This window comes from Gopherus flavomarginatus, chromosome 7 (genome assembly GCF_025201925.1).
Source record: "Gopherus flavomarginatus isolate rGopFla2 chromosome 7, rGopFla2.mat.asm, whole genome shotgun sequence".
Classification (NCBI taxonomy): Eukaryota; Metazoa; Chordata; order Testudines; family Testudinidae; genus Gopherus; species Gopherus flavomarginatus.
Genome location: NC_066623.1, coordinates 83327587 through 83352656, shown reverse-complemented (window position 1 = coordinate 83352656; position 25070 = coordinate 83327587). Strand labels below are relative to the sequence as shown.

The 25070-nt window shown below is 42.2% G+C and overlaps 2 protein-coding genes across 4 annotated transcripts in view; both read left to right on the top strand.

Moving 5' to 3' along the window:
- Positions 1-1509, top strand: part of EPHX4 (epoxide hydrolase 4) — a 28498-nt gene extending 26989 nt beyond the window's left edge. Inside the window, exon 7 of the mRNA XM_050962213.1 lies at positions 553-1509. Coding sequence (XP_050818170.1) covers positions 553-787 — 235 coding nt within the window. The 3' untranslated portion in view covers positions 788-1509. The remainder of the gene's footprint in view (positions 1-552) is intronic.
- Positions 1510-6971: 5462 nt separating this feature from the next.
- Positions 6972-25070, top strand: part of BTBD8 (BTB domain containing 8) — a 78818-nt gene continuing 60719 nt past the window's right edge. For all 3 annotated transcript variants that reach the window (XM_050962087.1, XM_050962088.1, XM_050962089.1), the window contains exons 1-2: positions 6972-7458; positions 10156-10353. In XM_050962087.1, the coding sequence (XP_050818044.1) occupies positions 7325-7458; positions 10156-10353 (332 nt within the window). In that variant the 5' untranslated portion in view covers positions 6972-7324. The remainder of the gene's footprint in view (positions 7459-10155; positions 10354-25070) is intronic.

Here is a 25070-nt window from a genome sequence, read left to right as displayed (position 1 = left end):
CAGAGCGCCCCCCATGGCTTGCCACCCCAGGCACGCGCTTGGCGTGCTGGTACCTGGAGCTTCCCCTGACTCAAAGATATTTTTACAATAGAGCTACAGTTCAAGATAGATCACATAAAACAAAGGCCATTTAAAAATTATGCAAATATCTGCTGCAGAGTCAATAACGTATTATGTAAATCTGAACAAAGTGCTTTTTCATACAATGTACAAGTTGAAAAAATGACCATGTTAATTTCTCTTTTTATAACAAATGAGGCCCAAATGTACAGACCCGCAGTGTTGCTTCAATGAGGTTTTACCTGAAAAACAACTGCTGGATTTGGACTATGGTAAATTCTGTGTTAGAATAAAGATACTCTCAGAAGATGTTGCTGACATGAGATCAATTAGAAAGCTTTGGTAATAATTAGTTCTTGGTAATATAGTGAATTGGATCCTGGAAACCATGCAACTAATCTGTGATGTATTTTGAACTGGAAAGTTAAATTGACTGATATTTTGTCATCATGATTTTTAAAAAACAGTTAAACTTGTATTTTGTTTTTAAAGTTGCCTACCTCTGCAGCACCATGAGGTCACCATGCCTACCTTGTTGTTATGGGGAGAAAGAGATGCATTTATGGAAGTTGAGATGGCAGAAACTACTCGGATTTATGTTAAAAATCATTTCAGATTAACTATTTTGTCTGAAGCCAGTCACTGGCTCCAGCAGGATCAACCTGACATAGTTAACAAGTTGATATGGACCTTTCTAAAAGAAGAGACAATAAGAAAAAGAGAATGACTTTTTCTACATGTTTTAAAGGTCTACATAAAAGCTCTTACATTTTAAAAACTAATTATTAGCAGGACCATATTTCCAGCCTACCTTCTAATTTGGGTTCTGTTGGGGAAAAGTGTTTTCAATGTACTGTACGTATTTACACTGATGTTATTACTAAAAGAAAATAGTGTGAGGACATATAATGTTAATATTGGTTTTACCTGTATTCTTGTATTTTGCACATAAAAACACCTGCCTTAAAGTGTATGTGTTTGTACAGTAAGGAAATCATGGAAAGTTACTTGTTCTGGTTTCTCACTTGCTTTACACTTGTAATATATGGTGCCTTTCACAAATTTATAATGAAACAATGGCGAGCTGCCATATGAAAAGGAAGTCAGGTATCAGTTGGACTATCAGTTTTCATTCAACCAGTTGAAAATTTTTTTTACTGTATTGTACCATTAAAAATTACCAATTATTTTATTGTTTACATTTTACTGTATCAGTCTAAAGAAAACAAATTTCTGGGCAAATCTGTAGTCTTTGAGTGATATATCACACATACCTTGTTGTATTGTGAAATTACAGCTGTTTTATGTGGTATATTTTCTTCTCAATTGAAAAATAGGGATCTGTTCACACATAACATATCTGGACAAGAAGAATGGAAAATGAAGAGCTGTATATTCATGATTTCTGTATCATATCCACATCTGTCTAATAAAATGGAATTAAAATTGTGCCCTCTACCTGACTCTTTATGGAGAGATTTGTTACTAAAGCTGAATAGCAGTTTTGAAAAGTGATGTGTCCATTATTATTGTGCAGCCTTGCTCATGCTATCATTGTTGAAATTTCTAGCAAATAAAACCATTCAGCATTCATCCTCCCATGGTGGCAATTATCATTCTTGCCTCCAAGAAGTGTTGCCAGATCCCTGCGCACAGGGGAAAAGAGACTCAATAAGTGATAACCCTGAGGATAGTAGTTGTTTGTGGATGGATTTCACTAGCCATGGGGAGGTCAGAGAGAACAACAGGATGTAGGTTGCTAGCAATGGAGAAGAGAAGGCTTGAAATGGGGGTGTCCAGAATTTGAAGGGAGAAGTTGGAGTCACCTCCCTGTACAGCTCCTTGTTCAAGACCCTCTTTTCAGAGCAAAGACCCCTCTACCTTCACTCTCATTTTAGAGAAAAAGCACTTTCTTAGCCCATAATGTGAAGAAAAGATGCTGCTAATTTCTCTAAAAAGTGAGAGAAACAGCACTCTACTCCAGGAAAAGGTTGCTCCATCCCTGCAGTGGAACTGCATCCCTGCAATGAGATGGATGGAAATTGACCCCCACAAGTTCTGTTCAAGCTCTCCTGCCTCTCAAACTTTCTCTGGCTCATGGCACAAATCTGTGTTCCCTTTTTCCCCTGACAAACACAATCTTCCTCCCAGTTTTCATGCTCCCTCAACCCACCATGTAGCTGACAAAGCCTCTTGTCTGATATTATAAACTCTTTCCTCCCAGCTGCGAAAGGAATTGACACCTAACACGTTCTAGGCACAAGTGTCCAACTAGAGTACTTAGCCACAGTAGAATATGAGGGACTTTATACAACTGGAGTTGGGCAACTCAGGCATCTATTTTTCCCACATTCCTTATGCAAAGTACATCTTCATCTTTACATCCATAAGTATATCTGGAGACTTCACTTCTGTTGCTATATGCAACGCAATGCCTTTTTCCTCCCCTAAAATTTTTAAGGCAGAAAATCCCCTCATCCTCCGCAACCTCCCCTCAATCCCAAGTTAAACATGGCCATTTGACATCAGCTCTGACAGTGACCCCTTTTAGGGATAAATGCTGTTTCATCTGTCTCCCCATGTATATAGAGGGCACCTGTACACAACAGAACTAGTGCAGTTATGTTGTTTGGAAAGGCTGTGAGGTCAGAATGCTGGGCATGCACACTCCTTGCAACTAGAGATGTCTGAGCTTCTTAACCAGTCTTTGCTGGAGAGGTAGAACAATCCCTGAAACATGCATCTAGTTTTAAGCAAGGTTCAGCTTCTGGCTGTAGATTCACTGACTTCTTTTTAATCCTAAAACACCCTTTCAGACTCAGGTTCCTAACTTCCTTTGAAATCAATGGAAAATAGAAGCCAAGATACCTTTGAGGACCTGGGCCTAAGAAACTTCAGAGATAAGAGACAGGAATAAATTGCTGCAAATACACAGAGAATTAATTGCCTGAAAAACAGATTTACTAGTAAAAATATTATAATATAAATAAGAAATCATATTGAAAAGCTATTGCCTTTTAAATAAGTTTTAGTATGTGTATATATAGGCTTGGCAAATCTGATTTTTTTTTAAATAATTTTGACAGATATCAATATTTATTTGTAAATATTTTTAAAGATTATTTTGATTTAAGTTTTCACTGTTGTGTGAGATTATGGGTTTTAGCATTTTTAATTATTTTTATAAATTTAAATTTCCACAGTTGCAGGAAATTATGTCGGGCGGTCAGATGATTATTTAATGACTGTAAACATGGAGATTCAAAAAGTTAAAATTTTATAAACTGATTAAAACACAAATTGTCAACCTCACATGCCAAAATATACAAAATAAATATCCTTAAATCAACAAATTATGCCTGTTTTTACTATTGATCCACTAGCCCATTTGTAACAATCCTAATTCAAACATTTAAATCTGGATTTTGATGCTAATAAGCTATCAAGCAGAATTTTTCTTTGCCTAACTGTAAATTTCTATTATTATTGATAGAAATTTTTTTTTCGTGGCTTGGTATGTGTATTGTAAAATCAATCTTTCCAACATTTACCAATAAATAATCCAGGGGTAGGCAACCTATGGCATGGGTGTAGAAGGTGGCACGCAAGCTGATTTTCAGTGGTACTCACACAGCCTGGGTCCTGGTCATTGGTCTGGGGGGCTCTGCATTTTATTTAATTTTCAATGAAGCTTATTAAACTTTAAAAAACCTTCTTTACTTTACATACAACAATAGTTTAGTTATATATTATAGACTTATAGAAAGAGACCTTCTAAGAACGTTAAAATGTATTACTGGCACACAAAACCTTAAATTAGAGTGAATAAATGAAGACTTGGCACACCACTTCTGAAAGGTTGCCTACCCCTGATCTAATCCTTCTAATCCTAAATATATACCATTGGTGGAAATTGTGATTAAAAGATAAACTTTCCACCAACTACTCAGTATTACTTATGGACAAATAGGGAAAGCTGTTAATAAGAAGTGATTAAATGTTAGATATTAGATCACCATTCAAAGCTAGAGGAAGGTAGATCATCTTTATATAAAGGTTTATGGGTCTGTTCATAAGAAAAGAGGCATAATTTTATGACTACAACTTCCTTTTGGACTCCTCAGAGACACAAGTAATTAAAAGAGTGAAATAAAAGAGTTTTGAAAAAGTTGGAGAGGATTCAATCAAAAACCAGAAGAATGATGCAAGGTCAAGAAAACCTATCTTACGCTAAGAGTGTTAAGAAGCTCAACTTTTTCAGTTTATCAAAGAGACGAGTAAGAAGTGCATTGGTTACCATGTATAGGTATCAACACAAGGAGAAATATCTAATGTTAAGGGTTCTTCAACATACCTGACAAAGGTGTTAAGAAGGACCAAGGGCTGGAAGTTGAAGCTAGACAACTTTAAACTTAAATAAGTCATACTTTTTTTTTAATCTCTGCAGCTAATTAACCAATGGAGCAATTTAGCAAGGGATGTGGTGGATTCTCCTACACTTGAAATCTTTTAATCAAGATTGGATGTCTTTCTAAAAGATATACTCTAGTTCAAGTGAAAGTTATGGCTTCTATTATTGGTAAAGGTCACACTAGATTATCATAATGGTTCCCCGTGGCCGTAAAATTTATGAAATCTATGAAAATGAAAACGAAAACAAATAGCACCAACCAGAAATCTGACCATGATAGCTGAACACTAAAAAAAGATGCACATTTTCAGACTTTTTTATAATATATTTCACCTTCCAAGAAGCTATTCTCAAACAGAATCAATGACCTAACATTTATAACAATCAGAGATTTCTAAAGACTGGAAAAACAAAACAAGAAGATGCTAGTCCTTTATGATGTTTTTAACATTGGGTTCAATGGCCCACCTTCCAACGCAGATACATTTTGGAAAACATCTTCTGTACCTTCTAAGTCTATAAAGATTGAACATGTTTTGGGGGAAAATTTCCCTTGTGATTCAGATACCAGTTATGGATGACAAAGGCAGGATCAATGCTAAACTAGCCTACTCTGCATTTGCCCCCAACTGGGTGGATACCAATGAATTATGTATCTTCAAACGAGATTTCTTCCCTGTTGGGTTAGTTTAATTACCAAAACCTAGGACTATTTGTCTGTAAGCTGTGCTGTATATTTGTATTATTTATTACAATAGAGGAAAATGGAGAGAAAAAGCTAAGTTAAATCGATCTGTTTCATATTACCAGTGAACAGATGTCAAGCTGCTGCTTGAATTGCAGTGAAGCTATTCTATCCAGTTTTCCTGGATCCTCTGGTGGCCTTGCTCTTCCTATGTTCTTACTCTTTTATGTCTACTTCATGCAGACATGTATTACTGTAGCTTACCGACAAAATCAAATTAATTTGTAAAAGGGCTTCGTTCAGGGTTCTCAGATCTGTTCTCTTTAGAGGATCAAAAGGTCTCTTTCTTTGCTCCCCAAAGCAGTATTGTTTGGGTTTGATGTGTGTTTCTTATACAGAGACAATATATGACCCATTTCTACTGATGGTTAAAACAGTCCAACAGAGTAAGTATATTTATTTAGGGATAACCTTCAAGAGGACTCTCAGTACTAGGCTCCCACTGCCTTCAGCCCAGATGAAATTGCCACGCTTAGAATTTTTATAGCTCTGTGTGAAGAAAGATGTGTATGTGTTTCAAGCTTACTTCCACTGAAGGTATAGCACAGTAGTGCTGGGGGCAGGAGACATGTCAGGCATGCTACTTGTCATTCCTGGGTAAAGAGACACCAGGAAGGTTTATCATGAGGAAGGAGACTGATGTGCTTGTCATTAAGGGAAGAGAAATAACTGGGAAAGGTTGGGTTTATCCTTCAAGTCTGAAAGGTGGGATCATTATTTAGGGAAGTGTTTTGAGTAAGCTAGATCCCAAAGTGCACAAGCCTGTTTGGCTGCACATTTGGCACACACAGATGAACAGGCATTTGGTGCCAGGCAGGAGTGAGGTCTGTTTTATCACAGATCTTTTATATGGACTAAGAGTGGGTGGACTGATGATAGATAGACACAAATTATTTCAACAAGAAAAAAAGGTTTAATTTTAAATTCTGCTTTTAGAACTGCAGATTTCTGCCATGGCAACTGTCAGGGTGAATACTCATTCTGAAGGTTGCACAAAAGCACAGTAACCTGCTGTTTAACTTTTTATTTATAGGAGAGAAGCAAGGCAAGATGGGCCTGAGAAATAGTGAATATAGCTGCAGCATGAGACAGTCATTTAGGGGTGATTCAACTTCCGTGGAACTCAAAGTCTTTATCCTAATAATGCTGGTGCAACACCCTATTGTATGATGCTTTCCTATGGCCCTAGAAATAAATTAGCGACTTTATTTATTTGAAACTCTTTATTGAGGCTTGTGGCTACAGGAAACCAAATTATTTCAAACCTTTTAAAGCTGTGGCACGCAAGAAAAAAGCAATTGAATCACGCTCTTGTGATAATCGTGCCCGCACACGCTGATGCAACGTGTCTCAACAGGCTCCCTCCCTTCTGCGACCCCACCCCAGTAAGACTGCCCGTGCTGGAGACAAGGACAAAACAGATGGGAGCCACTGAAGGGCAGCAATGGTAAGGGACAGCGGTGGAAGCCCCGCCAGGCCCCGCATTGACCACACCGGCAGCCTTCTGACGGCGGCACCTCACAAACGTGTTAAATCGTCATTCACAGACTGCCACAGCGCGCCGGCTGCGGGAGCTGCCTCTTGTTTGCATCCAACGCTCCTCCCCGCCCCTGCCAAGCCAGGCTGGCTGCCCCGGAACCTCCGTGCTCGGACCCTGGATCCCTGCCACGCGCCACCTCACCCAGCCCTCCGCTGCCCTGCGCCCAAGGCTCTGCCTAGCCCCCGAGCCAGATCTCCGCCCCACACAGCGGTAAACAACCGGGGGGCGGAGCAGATGTGTCTGAAGGAGAGCAGCCTCGATTGGTCAAGGTCGCTTCCGGACCGCCCAATGGGAGGAGGGAAGCTGGCTCTGTGTCCAATGTGCGGAGGTTTCCGGTGTGGAGAAGGCGCCCGGCAAGTTCGTTGTTTTGAGAGAGTCCCTGGGCTGCTTGGTGTCGCTGCTGTAGGGTGGACGCCGTCCCTCGGGGCGAACGCTGGCGTACGGGTTCTTCGTGAATACCAGCGATGTCCTATAAACTGTGTAGCTCGGGGACCGTCTGTCAATCATCGACGCTCACGCCGGCGTTAGTACAAGAAGCTGCCGCCTAAGAGGGAGCGGACCCCGGCACATGGCGCGGTGTGGGGGGGACGCTGTCTCGAAAGACACCAGCTGGGTCCCGGCAGCAGGCAGCGGGAGAGGGGTGTGGGAGCGGCAGAGGCTGAAGGAGATGGTGGCTGAGCAGCTCCGTCAGGATCTCGGCAGGTAGGGGCGCGGGCGCGGCACTCACCCTGGGGCAGGGCACAGCCTCGGGTCGAAGTGTGGTCGTGGGGAGCGGAGCACCCGGGCCAGCCCCAGCGTTGTCATGGTACTCGGCGCAGGTGGGGTTACCACCTGGGAGTACCTTGGCCACAGCACTGCAGCATCAGGGCACAGTCTCTCAGCTCCCTGGCCCTGTGGCTTACAGCCAGAGCTAGAGAGGAAAGGTGTAATAATAGTAGCCACGAAACTGTAAGAATGTCAGTTTCACTGCTGTTAGGCTTCCTGCTATGAAATCGAGCCCCTCCTCCTTAGGGCTGTCAGCCCTGGGGCTGGAAGAGCTCCATTTTGGGGGGTGGTGGTAGCAGTCTCCTGCTGAGAGCCCTGTGTGGTGCTGACAACCCATAGGCGGTGTGAGTAATGCAGATTCTGCATAGACACACTGTTGCCCTAACTACATTGACCTAAGCACTACGCGTCTTGCAGAGGTGGCTAAGGCCATGGCTACACTGGCGCTTTACAGCGCTGCAACTTTTGCGCTCGGGGGTGTGAAAAAACACCCCCCTGAGCGCTGCAAGATACAGGGCTGTAAAGCCTCAGTGTAATCAGTGCTGCAGCGCTGGGAGCACGGCTCCCAGCGCTGCAAGCCACACCCGTAAGGGATGTGGTTTACGTGCAGCGCTGGGAGAGCTCTGTCCCAGCGCTGGTGCTCCGACCACACTCCCACTTCAGTGTCAAGTGTAGCCATAAAGTCAACATACTGGGCAGCTTACATGGTGGGAGCAGCACTGTAGTGTCGATAGTTAGCCTTGGCTACACTCACACTTTACAGCGCTGCAACTGGGGTGTGAAAAAACACCCCCCTGAGCGCTGCAAGATACAGCGCTGTAAAGCGTCAGTGTAATCAGGGCAGCAGCACTGGAAGCGCGGCTCCCAGCGCTGCACGCTACACCCGTAAGGGATGTGGTTTACGTGCAGCGCTGGGAGAGCACTCTCCCAGCGCTGCCGCTCTGACTACACTCACACTTCAAAGCGCTGCCGTGGCGGCGCTCCCGCAGCACTGCCGGGGCAGCGCTTTGAAATTCCAAATGTAGCCATACCCACAGAGTGAGGTTGACCTAAGCTTCCTAGTGTAGACCAGGGTTCTGAGTCTAGCAAACTGTCTCTTTGTTGAATCTCCTCCCTTCCTATGGAGCTGGCCTTCAGATACTTCTCTGTGTGTCCCTATTCTGTGATGATCTTTGTAGAGAGTCTCTGGGTGTTGTCTGCTGTCTTGTATGTGTCTCCCGTTCCTCTAGATCACTTGTCCCTCTTGCATAGTCATCTTGTATGACCTGGGTGCTACTGCACCCCTCACAACTCCTTTCATCCTGTCCTTTTGGTGTGTCTCTAAAGGCTGGATCCTCACAGGAATGCTTATCTCCAGGGTAAGTTCTTGGCTGACCTTCTGTACATTTAATGCCTGCTTTCTCAGATTGTTGGCCATCTCCTTTTGGCAGTGTCCCCATCCTTCTGGCTACACCAGGTCTCCCCTCATTGGTGGTAAGTTTTGGTCCTTCATCACATCATTGTCTGCACTGGACTGTTTTGGTACCCGTGTGATGGAGTATTTCTGCATACCAACAAATGCTAAAAACAATGCCTGAATCAGAAGAAACAGCCTTGTGTAACAGTCTCTGAGCTGTTTTTGCAGCTGATTCAACCTTACCATTACTCCTATGGTATGCTTGGAAACGGTGTGGTGGTCAAACTCCTCTGCTCTTGCTCACACTGCAAAATGGTTTAACTTTCCATGTTCCTTGTTGTCATAGGCTGGGGCACTTCTCTTACCCCCTCATGCAGTCTCCCACCTGAAATGCATTTCATTGTGGGTGTAGAATGGTTTTTGTTCTGCTTTGGGGAGCAATAGTTCCTCGGAGCTCTTAGGACTGCTGTGAGGCTTGAGGCAGTGGTGAGCCCTCATGTGGTGCTGACCTCTCTTCTTGTTCCCCAATAAGATAAAATAATAGTTTTACTTTCCTACTATTGTTGTCCTATTGCATGACCAGCTCTGTGTACAGCTCTAAATCCTCCTTCAACTGGGTCTATCACTGGGCTGGATTTGTCTGCAAAATCCAGGGCTCTGTGGGGACTTACTTTGCAATCTGCTGCCCTTCAGAAAGCTAACAGCTCAGCTGTTGCCACTATGTTTCATTTTCAAAGAGAAAAGCATTGCAAAGTTAAGCTGAACAAATGGAATTTTATTAAACGCTGTCCATTGCTCTGTCCACATAGCTGATTTTGCTTCCAGCCTAACTCCCTGCATTCCCTAGTTTTCCTGGTGCTCTCTTGATAACAGTCCCTTCAGGGAACATGAGCCCTCTGACTCTAGTTCCACTGATCCAGATGCAGTAGTGGCATGACTAGCTGGGGGGTCTGTGTGCCATAGCAACTTATCACAGTGTCAGCATTGCACTTGGGCCATAGTGCTGGTGTAATTAGCTGAAGATGTGGGTCAGTTCCAGCAACTGAACTGAGTTAAAATGCTTCAACAGGATTTTTTTTTTCAGATGACTACATCCTGAGTTGTCGTGGCATTCATTTTTCATTGTAATTTAAAAAAAAACTGCGTTTTTTTAAAGATTCCAGTATATTATAAACAGTGTTTACAGTGTGTCTTCTAGATGTGAATTTAATTGCATAATGATTCCTCTCCTCTAACAGGCTTCTTAAAGAAGAAATACATGCAGATGTCACTTTTTGTGTCGGTGATACTCTATTCAGAGCGCATAAAGCAGTGCTTTTAGCAAGAGTTCCAGACTTCTTCTTATACTGTACCGGAAAACAATTAACTAATCTGAAAGACCATGAAACTTTTAATTTGGAGAACTTTGAGCCCTCAGAATTTAAAACATTTCTGCAGTAAGTTTTTCATTATCTTTTTTTTTTTTATTTCACTGTCTGAAAATTAGAATGGACTTGTAGTCAGTATTTTTTTGTGTATGTTCTGTAGTGTCTGGGAGAGAATCTAATCAACAAAACTTCAGGTTTTGCTTAAAGTTACTGGATCTGCTCGTGTTCCAGTTAGCATCAACGGGAGTTTTACCACCGATGTCAATAGTAGCAAGACTGGATCCTTAGTTTAGGGGAGAGGAGATTGGGGCAAGAGAATATTTAGTACTATATCTTAAGCAATTAACCCACTCGTGCCTACTCACACCAATTAGCCCATTCTTGGATGATACCACTTGGAGGACAGATAATTGTAGTTTTGAAATAAAACAAAAAATTTATGGTTTCTGTTGTTGCTAAATACTAACATGGTTTATTGTGGCTGCTTAACACATCTGGTAAATATTAAGCCATAACAGAAATGGGAAGTAGTCAGCAAGTAGCAAATGAATGCCAGCATTATTCCTTGAATTACTTTATTAACCTGTTCATTTGTAAAGAAATAGGCCGCTTGTGCTGAATACCTGTGTTGTTTTATTATTGAAACATTTTATATTTTAAAGGGCTTGTAATAAAACTTTCAAAATTTAAATTTTCAAACATCTACAGATCTTAGAAAGACGAGGGTGATGTAATATCTTTTATTGGACCAACTCTGTTGATGAAAGATCTTGTCAAAGGACTTGCTTTCCCGTCAGTATGGTAACATGGAAAAATGGATATATAGCATCCATTAAAGAGGTCATTAAAGGTGAAAATATTGAAAGTCCTCTGTATGATATTAGTCAGCTACTGGCTGACTCACTGAATTTAATATTAGGCTGTCGCCATTAAGGTCCTAATGACTTAAATTTCTTTTTTTGAGATGACTGTAACTTATGTGGTGGAAGTGTGGGCAGATGGTTGAAAACAGATAACCAGTTTTCTGTAAATTACTAGTATGGAAGCAGTAGATTCTTCTAAAAAATCCACAAGATATTGCTTAAAACATGGTATTTAGGGGGCACTACAGTTCATGAAATAGTGTAGGGTTTATCAGTTTCCTACTGAGATGTTAAGAGTAGTGTCTTCAAAATAATATAAAACATGAAACTTTTGGTGATGTTAACACTTTTTTTTTAAATGAGAACTTCTATTGAGAATGTATTTAAAAAAAAAAATTACTCCGTGAGATACTGCACATAGCATTCTAATTGTGCATCATACCAATAGCAGCGTATATTAGTGGGGGTGTAGTAGGTTCTTATGCTGAACCAATGCCACAGGACATAACTTGTCACATCTTTTAATTAAAGATTTGGACTTACTCCTCTGTTTCCTGAATGGTAAGCATCGTATACCTACAATTCATGGCTCTGTATCACTTGTTTTCAATTAACTTGTGTTCATTGGAAAGCACGTAAAAGTCCCTAGGGTCCAGCAGGCTCTCCAAGGAAAAATATGTGCTAGTCTTACAAAACAACTTGAGTTTCAAAACACTGTCTAAATATAAACAGTAATCTTTTTTAAAATGCCCATCTCTATGTATTCTAGATGATGTATTAATGCATTGGTGGGGTGGGGTGGACCCCACCTCTGCCTTAGTGCTGAAGGATTAAATGGTTATCAATATGTACATCCTCCTAATCTTCCATCTTCTCAAAAGTCTGGAAAAACAGATGGCCTTTTAAAAAGCCCTAAAGGCCTACAGCCTTGAACTTTATTGGACCAAGTGAGGGAAGCATACTTCAGAGTTGAGTGGGTCCTCACTGAGAACAGCATTCTAGCAGCCCTCTCTCAGGTAAAGATGGAATGTGTCAGGTTGTGTGCCTCCACTAATCTCTGTGGCAAAGGTATCCCATGGGGAAGAGATGGTCTTTCTGTTAGCCAGGACCCAAACCAGTTAGACCTGTGTAAGTCAGAAACAATACCTTGAATTACACCCAGAAATGAAATGGTGTAGGTCTTGGAGCACAGATGTAATATGGTCACTGCATGAAGCTCTGGTAAGCAGGGCGCGGGTGGTGGGGGGCACTGTGTTCTATATTAGATAAAGTTCTGGATTGTTCTCCAGTGTAGCACCATGCAGTGTGTGTTTACTCTGAAGTAACAAATCTATGGATAGCTGTAGTAAAGCTTGCATCTGAAAAAGACTGCTGAGCCCAAAGTGAAATAAGCACTTTTGGCCACTGATGCAGCCTGGATTTCTAGAAACAGCTAAGGATCTTCAGTTGCAATCATGTGTGATAAGTTGTAGGATGTCCCCCAACAAAGGGAACTGACCCAGCCTTCCCATACTATCACGATGTCTTCTTCCAAACTAGAAATTTTACACTCAATCTTGTCTGCACTGAGCCTCACCCAGATATACTTCAGATCCATACTCTCACTTCAGCACAGTCACTCAACTGCTCTGAATAGGTCAGATGGGGTGTAATTTGCATACTGAAGACACTGCAGTTAGGGTGACCAGACAGCAACTGTGAAAAATCAGGACGGGGGTGGAGGGTAATAGGCACCAAACAAGACAAAGCTCCAAATTTTGGGACTGTCCCTATAAAATTGGGACATCTGGTCAACCTAACTGCAGCTCATATAACCTCAATAATCCTAATGGCTTTGTGTACATTATGAGCAGGAAGGATGACAAGATGAACTCGACTTGAGAGAAACATTTAAACAGATGAGCAGTTGCCCAGTACTACCCTGTGGTGTCATTCAATTGTCTCCTTATCTACAGCTGCTAAAGTCTGCCAGGATCAGGTCTCTGTCATGAGGACATCCTCAGTTGATACAGCCATTCCATTCTCTGTACTTAGGTAAGAATAAGGCTCAAGAAGACTTGAGGAATACAGATAATTCTGGAGCTGTCTTGCTACAGGCCTCTGTGCCTTCTTTAAGAAGGCAATACTTGGATAGGTCAGTAATTAGAGAACAAGCATGTCAGTGTTAAGAAATAATTTCTTCAGCCAGTCTTTCACTTTCTTTCTTAAGAGAAGGCTGTCGCAGACCATCAGTATCCTATGTTCTCCATATGTTACAGTAACTGGTGAAAGACAGATTGAATATTTTATTGCCCTTGATGAGGTAAAGAGTAGAAACATAGTCATGTAAAATTCAAAATTCAGTGTTTAGATGACAGGAATTTTTGGTTGGGGTAGATGCTGCTGTCATTAAACAAAACCTGTGTGTGTGAGGGAACTATATGTAAGTCTCAATACTATAAGGCGGAAAAGCACTTTTGTTTTACTATATAGATACTTTCCCTTGCAGACTTGGAACCTAGTTTTATTAATTTTATTCCTTAACCATCAAGGTACTGTATGTCTAATTCTGTTTTTCTCTATTTAGACATCACAAATGCAAACCATAACATATTGACTCATAAGGACATATTTACAGCAGCTATGTTTCACTTTTCAGGGCAGAGCTGGCAAGGTGAAAATGCAGAATAGAGAGAATGGGTGACTATGTATTCATGTTACAAAATGCTTTTGTTTATATTTTTGTCCTTGAACTATGAATAGTGTGTGTACACCTACATATCTATATTTAAAGCCTATTAAGGTTGCTGACACTTGCCATTATAAGACCCTGTTTTCAGTTGCTTAGAACAATTACAAACTTTAACTGTTTGGGCTGAAATTTTCTATGCTGGGTGTCTGCCTCAGGCTGAAGGCTTTTTTGTTGTTTTTTTTAAAACTTAAGCCAGAATAGTTGAACTGTTTCTGTGAACGAGGCTAGGGAAAAATATGTTGTTTTGTCCATGTTAAAATATTCCCAGCAACCTTTTTTTTTTTTTTTTTTTTTTTAAGAAGTTTGGTTTCCCCCATGCTTTGGAGTAGGGACTTGAACTTTGGCAAGGGCCTGACCTTTGTGAGACTTGCTGGAACATTGCAGCTAAAATCCTTGAAGACTGTGTCTACACTGGGCATGTTTCGGCCTGCAGCTGAACAGGATTTTCGCTGCAATTGCAGCTCTGGGTTGCTGTGGGCCAGAGTCAGGCACTGGAACTGTGAACAGGAAGCCTGTTTTTCTTGTGCTCTCAATGCCCCCCCTGCAGGGTCCAGGCAGAGTGGAGGAGGAAGCTGCCTGATTTGAATGTAGAGGGGACAAGAGTTGGACCTGAGTGGGGGAATAGGAGAGTAGATTGAGACTGGGACAAGAGGCTGTTGGGGGTGGCAGGGCAAAGGGAATTTGGGACTAGGGTTAGAGAGTGTGGAGACAGAGACTGGCTAGGTCCAGACTCTGTGAACCAGTGAGGCAGAGGAAAGAGATGGGGATAGATCAGACAACGAATTGAGCTGTAGGGAGAAGAATTGTGACTAGTTGGGCAAACAGATTAGGACCAGGACTGATGAGGTGGTGGGGTAGGAACAGGACACTGAGATGGGATGAGGAGGGAGACAGGCACTGGGAGCCAAGAGGGGCAGAGTGAATTGGAGGTCAGAGTGGGGAGAGACAGATTGGACAAGGAACTGGAAAAAGAGAAACTTGTACATGCTAGGAAAGGAGACTGGGACTAGTATGAGATGCCTGAGGAGTGATGACTGGTTAAATGAAGAGAATGGGACTAGGATAAGGAGCTGAGGGAGGGGGGAAAGAGAACAGGCACAGATAAGAAGGGATGGGGCAGGAGGGGTCCTGTTTGGAGGGAATGGTCAGAAGAGTCTGTGCCCACTAGGTCATACTCCGCTGCAGAGCCTGGAATGGAACCTAAGATTCTTGAGTCTCATCATTCCTCTGCTGTCAGCAAATATCAGTGAAGTTCACTGGCAAAATATCCCATCCTCCTTTAGTGCTTGTTCATGTAGAGGAGGACAACCTACTACTGTTAATTTACTCCATTAGCTCGAGTGGCAGAGGTCTATGCAATGGGTTTAAAGGTTCCAACCCTGCTGATGAACATATTGGAATGTCAATATGATGCCACATGATGGAATTTGTCTCTTCATTTTGCTTTTTTTTAAAATCTAGGAAGCTACATTAAAAGAACATTATATTAAGGTTGCAAAGTCAAGCACTCAAGAGTTAGGAAATGCCAGAATTTAGGTTGGCGGTGCAACCTTAATTACTCCCCCCCCCCTTGTATGTATGTATTACATGTCTTTTAATTATATGATCACTTACTGTTCTTTTAGCAGGATATCTGCCTCCAATAGTGCGCAAAATGGACTGCTCTGGGATGAATCAGGTTATGTAGTTAAGGAGCGTATTTTCAGTAGGACCTCTACTTCATTTGTTGCAGAAGTTGGAAGGTGTGTAGTGGGAGAGTTAAGGTGTTACCCATGAGAACCCTCCTTCTTGTAAATCAGTTGAGTTCTGCCCTGGATCATTGGATTTTATCCCTGATTCTGCCACAGAGTTCTTGTGTGAAGCTAAACAAGTCAATTAAATCAGATTTTTGACAGGTAGCCTCTGATAGTATGTTCCTTATTTTCTGGGTGCCTGAGTTGAGATCCTGGGTCTCATTTGTGAGTGCTAAGCACTTTTTCAGCTCAGCTGAAGTTAATAAGAGCTGTGCTTTGGATACATTAAGTGCTGTATAATGCTAAGTGCTGAAAAGCAGGTCCTAAGCATCAATTGGGTGCCCAAAACTAATGGATACTCTGACCTTAAATCTCTCTCTGCCCCAGTTCCCCATCTGTAGTGTAGCTGTCTTGTATGTAATGTGTATATTTTTTATGTATAATCCAATTAGGCACCTTGCTTTTCATTGTCTCCCATTTGCATCTCCTTCCATTTGGTTATGGAGGTGGTGTCCCAGCTGCATAGCAGACTGTAACTGCAACTTCTTTAAAATCTATGGTGGGTTTTATTGTGTTTGTCAGGCTGCAGAGGAGAAGAGCATGAGCATCTGGGTTAATAGCCTTTGGACTGCATCTTGAAACTTAAGACTCCACTTAACAGATCGTGGCATGTCTACACTACAAAGTTTGGTTCACACGAGTTATGTCAACATAAAACCACTGACTGTAGTATGTTGTGTGCATGCACACTTGGGTGCTTGCATCGGTGCTGCATGTCCTCCCTGTGAGTGGTTGCACTGATGTAAATTGTAGTGCTTCATGCATAAGTATCCCAGTGTGTCTTGCACTGCTGTTTGGCTCAGTGCCTTGTGGGTTGCTTTTTGCAGTGGTTTTTGGAATGCCACCAGTTCACCCAGGGATTTATAAAGGTAGAGGTTAAGTTTTCACCAGGCCACTTTCTCCATTCCATAATTTTTTGCACTGTTTTTTAAAACTCCCACAGTTCCACATGCCTGTTCTTGGTCTCCATCATCTCTCTGGCAGAAGCATGGACAGTGCACAACTGAATGAAATTCTCATGAGTATTGCTAATACAGGACACATGATTCTTCTGTATTTGCCTAACATGAACATGTGCTCCTACAATTGAGTGTGCAATGAGGAAGATGTGGAGATGCTGAAGCACAATAACTGGATATAATTGACAAAGCAGGGGCAAAAATGCCAGAATGCTGTTAGCATTCATGGAGAAGCTCTACATGATGGATTGCTGCATCTGGGCCTAAGAAATGAGAATTGATTGGTGGGATCGCATTGTAATGAAAGGTTTGGGATGACAAGCAGTATCTGCAGAACTTCTGGATGCAAAAGGCTGCATTCCTGGATCTGTGTGCGAAAGTCACTCCACCCCTCTTTCACAGACATCCCAAACTGAGAGCTGTATTGGCAGTGGAGAAGCAAGTAGTAATCATGGTCTGGAAGCTTGCAACACCAGATTGCTGCCAGTCAGTGGGCAATCTGTTTGAAGTTGGGAAAAACCGCATGGGGGGTGGTTGTGATCCAAGCATATAAGGCTTTTAATCATCTCCTGCTATGCAGGGTTGTGACTCTGAGTTATGCTCAGGAAATAGTGGATGGATTTGCAGCAATGGGATTCCTGAACTGTCTTCCTGATCTGCATGTTACCATTAGCGATGTTGAAATGCCACTAGTGTTTCTGGGGGACCCAGCCTACTCTTGTTTCCCTGGCACATGAAGCTGTACACTGGCCTCTTCGACAGCACCAAAGAAAGATTCAGTTACCAACTGAGAAGATGCAGAATGATTGAATGTGCTTTTGGTAGATTTAAAGATTCCTGGCAATGCCTGTTTGCTGGATTGCATCTCAGCAAGGCTAACATCAATCACTATTGTTATAGCTGCATGTTGTGAACTGCAAAACAACTGTGAAGCAAAGGGAGAAAAGTGGCTGCTACACTGTAGGGTTGAGATGAACCATGTTATCTGATGAACACTTCATGGAACAGCGTTCATGGGTTGGTGCTTCCTGTTCTGAATTCTGTAATGCTTGGTGTACACTAATTAAAGATACTCAGTTTCCAAAAAGAGAATTTTTTTGTTCATTGCTTCTTTGCACACAATACAATGCAAAAATAGGGTAAAAACAATCTAGCAACGCTATAACAGTAAACCATCTTTTAAAAACCCAAGAACAAAAAGGAAATAAATACAAGTATTGTCTGTTCCTGTGTTTGTTTTTTTTCCCCACAGGTTTATATATATGTAGGTATGGTTCTCCTTATTTTTCCCTGGCGTGGAGTGGTAGGGGTACATATGTGATGCCACCTGTTGTTGTGTTTGAGGTGGTGTAGGGAATAGTGGCCATGAGGTTCTTTGAGGATTGAAAAAGTTGCAGAGTCAGTAGTCTCTAAGCAGAAAAGTCAATAATGTACTGCATCATTGGCTTGTTGCCTGAGCAAACCCATGATGCTTTGATGCGTTTCCCAATGCGCCTCTCGGTCCTCACCCCTTTTTTTTCAGCAGCCAGTCCCTCCATTCTTGGTCCTTCTCCATGATTGTGGTTGTCATGGCCCCTCCAAGCCTTGTACTTACTGTCGGAGATTATAGAGGAGTGGGAGATCTCACTGAATGTATCCTCCCTAGTCCTCTTCTTTCTCCTTCTGATGCGGGTAAGATATTCAGCAGGTGTGGAGAGGGGACAACGCAAGGCAACCACACCAGGGGCTACTGACTTAACACAGACGGATACACCATTAGATTTACAGTCACAATGGAAAGGGAAAGATAAGTTTCAAAACTCCCGTTCATTAGTCCCAGAAATACTTTTAATAAGAAATGCTAATTGTCACTTTAGTTTTAGAGTTCCTCGTCACAGCACTGCTCTGGCGCTCAAACCTTTGTGGGTACAGCCTAGCCTGGAAGGAGGAGGAGGTATTCTGCTGCATTGAAACCTTAAAAGCTGGAAACCTCTGTTTCTTCTACCTCCTACCTGCGCACAGGATGCTGATCTGATGTGGATTGTGTAATTGGACTACCATGCTGTTTTTTGTTTTTGTTTTGTTTTTTTTAATTTATTCTCTACTGGCATAATGTTAAGACAAAATATTAAAGTAATCAAACAGAAATCAATGCCTTTGTTCTCTAAAGTTGGGGATAGCACAGGTACCATTTTAAATGATGATGTGCTGTGGTGGGGAGGGAGGAAGTAGACTAGATTTTGGGCAACAAAAGGGAAAAATTACTGTGAGATATAACTCATGTACAAATTTACCTATGCTCCTTCACCTTCAGCAGTTGGCTCCTCTGTGCTTGCCATCAGGCACTGGCTTGACTCTGGAGAAGTTTCAAACAGCTTCTGGCTCACAACTTGATTTGCTGTGCCCCCCGCCCCTCCCTCCCTTTTTCAACATTCACAGCAGGGGTCTCTGCAATGGGCTCCTGCAAATTGTCCACAGTTTTACATGGGTGCTGGTGGGATCCCTGCCAAGAGATGCATGCAGTTCATTGTAAAAGTGGCAGGTCTGTGAGGCAGCACCAGATTTCTTGTTACCTTCTCATACCTTCTGGTATATCTGTTGTAATTCCTTTTGCTTTCACATAGCACTGCTGCTGATCCCTGTCATGCTCCTTTGCCCCATGCAGTCTGCTTGTGGATGTCAATATTTCTATGACTAGCGTTTGGCTGTGCTTGCACAGCCTCTTTGCTTTACAGGCTGAGGAGATCCAAGTCTTGCCTGCTCCAGGCAGTAATTTATGTAGTAACTTTCTGTGTTTGTGAAGCTGGCATGGTTGGACACATGTAACTAAGGTGAGCTGGTAGGTGTGCTCACCAAGGTGAACAATCAGGAAAATGCATTTCAAAATCTGGGGGAACAAGGGAGTAGTGGCTTCTGGTCTTTGCAACCCTTGGACAGCAGAGTTTGAAATTGTGAGTACAGGAGCTACTGTCATGGGGATAGAATTGTGGGACAGCTGCTGGAGTACTGTTAGGTCAACGCAGTGAAGTGTGGACATTGCATGACCTGTGTTGACCCTAAGTAGGTTGACCATGGCTCTGCATTGCTCAGGAGGTGATGTTATTGCATCACTGTAACGGTGCTTATGTTGCTGGGAGACAAATTATAGCATAGGTACATGTGCAGTTAGGTTGGTGCAAGCTGATTTAGGTTGATCTTTCTTTGTAGTGTAGACCAGGCCTAAGTAGAAAAAAAAAATGGGCTGGAGCAGTGCAGGAGAGAGTGGCAAAATACAAAGTTGGCATTGTAAGTCTCAATTATGGATTTGACTGAGTGGATTGCCTTTCTTAGAACAAGGAGAAATTGAGCAGCATGCATTACAATGGTCTAAAAATAATTAAGACTAAGTCTGTCATCTGAAATTGTTCAAAAATGCTTTTCTATTACTTGTATGGTCCCAGAACCTCCCAAATGTTAACAGGCTTATCCTTGCAATAATCCTGTGAGATAGAAATAATATTTTCTATTTTACATATGAGGAACTGAGACACAGAGAAACTGACTGTCTTGACAAATATCACAAGAAATCTGTCAGAATTGGGAATTGAACACAGATCTCCTGAGACTTAGTCCAGTGTCTTTACTGCGATAGTGCAGCTCATGTGAGAGTAGCACTAAAGCACATTAGTGGATTAATAACCGATGTAATTACTTTTACATTACAGAAGTTTTCACTGCCAGTAGCACTGCGAATTCTTTATGTGTGACCAGTTAATCAGGTAGTCTTGGAATCTTTCCATTACTGTATCTTTTGCTTCTGTGGCTCTGAGCCTTCACCATTTTCTAATTGGATTCTCTTGTCTCTAAAGCTTGTGAAAGGAAAGGGAATAAGGAATTTTCAGTTTCAACAGCTATATATAATTCCTGTGTTTAATTTCTTCTCAGCATTGTACCTGCTGTTAAAATTCTTTAAGAATGTCTTTTTCAGTGGCTCCACCAAATTATTTTAACTCCATTTGTAAATAGTCATTCCGCTTCCTTTTTTTCACTATTAAATGTTTTTTCTTTTTAAGAAAGAGAAACTTAAATTCAAAATTTGGAATTTCAGGGGAAATAAGTTCCCCATCATCTAAACTTAGCTGTATACCTAATAGGAAGCAACAATTTAATTCAGAATCCTGTCTATTTTGAGTCATTTCTAATGTGCCCATCACCTTAGTGCCTAGGGCCTGGTCTACACTAGAAAGTTATACTAGCTTAGCTGTGTCAGTTAGAAGTATTGCATTTTCCACACTTCTAACCAACTGGCAAAAGCCTTAGTGTAGACACAGTTATATACCAAAAAAGTCCTTTTGCTGTTACTGCTTCTTCCATTGCGGGAGCTGGTTTAAGCTATACCAGTAAACACCTTCTAGCAGAGATGCAGCTTATACCAGTAAAAGAACTCTTGCTGGTATATCTATAACAGCAAACTCTTTTAAGTGTAGAAAAGGTAGGGTGACCAGATGTCCCGATTTTGGGGGCTTTTTCTTATATAGGCACCCATTACTCCCCACCCCCTGTCCTGGAATTTTTTATTTTTTTAATACTTGCTATCTGGTCACCCTAAGAAAAAGCATATGTGTCACTTCAGAAGTGGTGCCCATCAGCAACTCCATGTTTGTGTCCCTACCTCCACTTCAGACCCCAAATTAACAGATATGCAAAAGAAATTAATCCTTTTTTTAAAGTAAACTTGACTAAGCAAACTCCAGACACATCTTGTGTGGCTTTCTAATTTTTTTCTTTCATTTTGTTTATCTTCTCAAACACACTCATTCTTATATGCCCTCAGCACCCTCCCACTTAATTGAAATACAAAGGTTTTTTCTCAGCCTGGAAAGAAATTCTCCCTGTTCCTTTTGATGGTGGTCTTCATCCATTTATCTTTTATCCTTGTTCTATCTTTTCTCCCTTGCTCCCTCCTTTTTCCTCTCTTAGATTTCTCTTGCTTACTTTTCTAGTGCTCATGTTCATTCAGATGCTCTGTTGTTAGTTTTATTAAATACCCAAGTTATTCTGAGGCACCTAAAGGGAATTTAAAAACCTAGAATTGATAAATGATGAAAATCCTTAATACCAAGTTGTTAACATTGTGAACAAATGCATTCTTCTTGCCTGCTCATATTACATTGAGTAATAACTTTTAGGGGCACCAGGTTTGAATAATATTTGGTGGTGTCCAGAACAGGTCCAAGTCCTGCCCCACTCTCTCCCTCCCCCACACCTGCCTTGTAAGCTGATATATATATATATATTTTTAAATAATGTAAAAATGTGAGGGCTATGGGGGTGGGGCTTGGGGTGAGGGGTTTGGGCTGTGGTAGGGGGCTTAGGGCTAGGGCAGAGGGTTGGGGTGTGGGAGGGGTTCAGGCAGAGGGTTAGGGTGCAAGGGTGAGGGCTGCAGGATGGGGCCAGGGATGAGGAGTTCACGGTGCAGGAGGGGCTCAGGGTTGGGGTGCGGTGGGGGGCTGAGGGCTCTGGCTGGGGGTGCAGGCTCGGGGGTGGGGCAGGGCCAGAGATGAATTTGGGGTGCATGCAGGCTGCCCCTGGCTGGGGCCAAAGAGGACTCCCCCCCCACGCTGGCAGAGCAAGCTCCGGGGGAGGGGCCCCTTTCCCTCCCCCCGGCAGCACACTCACCTCACACCACTGTCACTGCACATGCTCCTAGGGCCCCTCTTATGTCCAGGAAGCCCCCTCACCTCCCCTAGGGTGGGGGTAGGGCTACCATCACATGTGCGCCTCCACCCCTGCTGCTACGCCTCACTGGAGGTGAGGGATGGGGCTGCCCCTTGCCTAGTGTGGGGCAGGAGCAGTGACTGTGGGCAGGGGGACCCCCTGTGCTGGTGGAGGGTCCTGCCGGAAAAGGGAAGGGTCCATCCATTCAAGGCAGAAGGGCAGGGGCTGGGTCAGCCTGCCCTGGCACTAGTGGTTGAGGGGTGCTAGGACACTGTGGCAGCAGTTGATGCTGGAAGCTGGCAGGGCAGAGCAGCGCGCAGAGGGGAGCTGCAGAGAGCAACCGCCCGCTGCCCAAGGTGCAGGGAGGGACGCTTGGAGGAGATGCATGGGGGTCTCTTGGGGGAGAGACCTGGCCCGCAACATTGGTGGAACCAGGCCCCCGGACCCTGAATATAGCTGGATCCTGGGCACCAGAGGCCCATATAACTTGATGCCCCTGATAACTTTGTAGTACACAAGGAAGAAACTTTTTTCTCTCATATGCACTTTGAACACAAATGATCAATACACCTCTACCCCGATATAACGCTGTCCTCGGGAGCCAAAAAATCTTAGCACATTATAGGTGAAACTGTGTTATATCGAACTTGCTTTGATCTGCCGGAGTGCACAGCCCTGCCCCCCCCCTCCAGAATACTGCTTTACTGCATTATATCCGAATTCGTGTTACATCGGGTGGTGGTATAGCAGGGTAAAGGTGCATTGCCCTGTGTCTTTTGCCCTATGATCTTGCTGCTTCATATCATTTGAGCATGACTTTATTGCCATACTGTTTGGTATTCATTCATATAGAGCTTAGAAAGAACTAGACTGATGTATTCTAAATACATGAAGTTCCTCTTCCCCCTTCCGTAAGCCTAAAATAGGTACCAAGAGACACTGACATTGAAATTAAGTTAACAAGCAATACATTTAGATGAAATACAAGGAAACTCTATTGACATTGTGACACTTCCTGCCATGGGTGTTTGAATCAGATACTGATGCTAGATGTTAAAGATATGGACCAGTGGTTTGATTTTTCTATGGCAAATGCTATGTTATTATGGTTCTTCATCAGCCAGCGGAAGGGCACAAAATCTAGTACATTAATTGCAGGCAGCAACTGTCTCTGAAATGAAACTTCTGCCCCCTCTCATCATGGGCTATAGTTACCTGATCTTTTAAGTACTGTAGTCCTAGGACAGCTTGTCCTTTTGTAAAATCATCAGGCTCTAGCTACTGCTACTAATTTTGAGAGATTGCCCTATAGCATCATTCAGATTTCATTATCTTTCATCTACTCATATTGTACACATACCTCTTGAACTCACTGTTCATGCCTTTCCTAATCTTCCGTGTGCAGAGGAAAAAATAAAACCACCAAAAAGTGGAGTGCGTGTGTTAAAACTACAGGCCATTAGAATGATATTACAGAAGATGACAATTAGCTCTATTTTTGGATCTAGCTAACGTAGTCTTTTGCTGCACACATTTTGGAAAGGTAGTTGTAGCAAATATAGCACATCCAGAACTGCTTGTGAAAACTTGGACTTAAGAACTGAATATTTTAAAATAGCAGAAGTCCTAACTGACAATACCAGTTGAATACATTCTGGATTATAAATAAATTGTAACAATACTTTAAGAGATTTCCCATTTTCACGGTCATATTGGAGAACTTGTGCATAAGATGACTTTATTACTTAATTGCATATAACTTAATGACTATCAGCCTCTAATAGGTTATTCTGAGAGAGAGGCATATCTGTTTGTTTTTAAACAAAATAAATCCTCCATTGATGTCCTTTAATATTCTCAAAGCCAGTGCTTTAGAGATTCTGTTCATGTAGTATAGGTTTTTGTATTTCTCTTCCTGATGGTGATAGTTAACAATCCAGGCTGTTCTAGGAGAGAATAATTTATATTGTTGGACCAGTTTGAGGAGACAGGAAAAGGGTTATAAGGAACACTGGGAGGTGGTGAGTCCCTCCTAGTCCGCATCCTCCCCTCCCAGCATATATTCAGCTACTTATCCAAGAGAGGTGCATCTTTTTGAATATTATCCATTCAAGTTACCCAAATATTAACTTGATGTTTACCTTGCGCAAGGGATTCTCTGAGGCTCTTGCACTGCAGCAGTATTTCTGCTTCAATGCTGATCTCTCTTTCTCACTATTAGGATTGTACTGTGTTATGAACTGAGATAAGGAATCTGCAGTGCAGTACTAACTGGTGGTGGGTTATCACAACAGTGCTGCATGCTGTTGTCTATTGTTTCTAGTTTGTTTAGTTGGCATGTGAACAGCCTAATCCTCTTGTTGTTACTGTTATATATACAAAAAGAGAAGCTGCATGGATCTCAACTGCTGTTTACTAACCTATTTGACTGCAAAAGAAATGATGCAGAGCAGAGGCCATATTCTCCATAAGGTATAATAATTCAGAGGATCCCATCCAAATGGAGACTACAGATTACTTAGGGTGTGATTAAGCAGTCTGTCTGCTTTGTCTTTTGCAGTAAATGCTGGTAATGATTATTTTTCTTTTTCCCCTCCCTTGTTTTGGACTCTCAATAGTTGTTTCAGAATGGCTAATGGTCACTTTTCTCAATACTGTGAGATTATAAAATTATTATGAACTTTGTGTGTATTTTATATTTAATCATTGTCAAAATGTTATAAAAACACAAGTGGAAAAGATCCTAAAATTAATTTGAATCTTC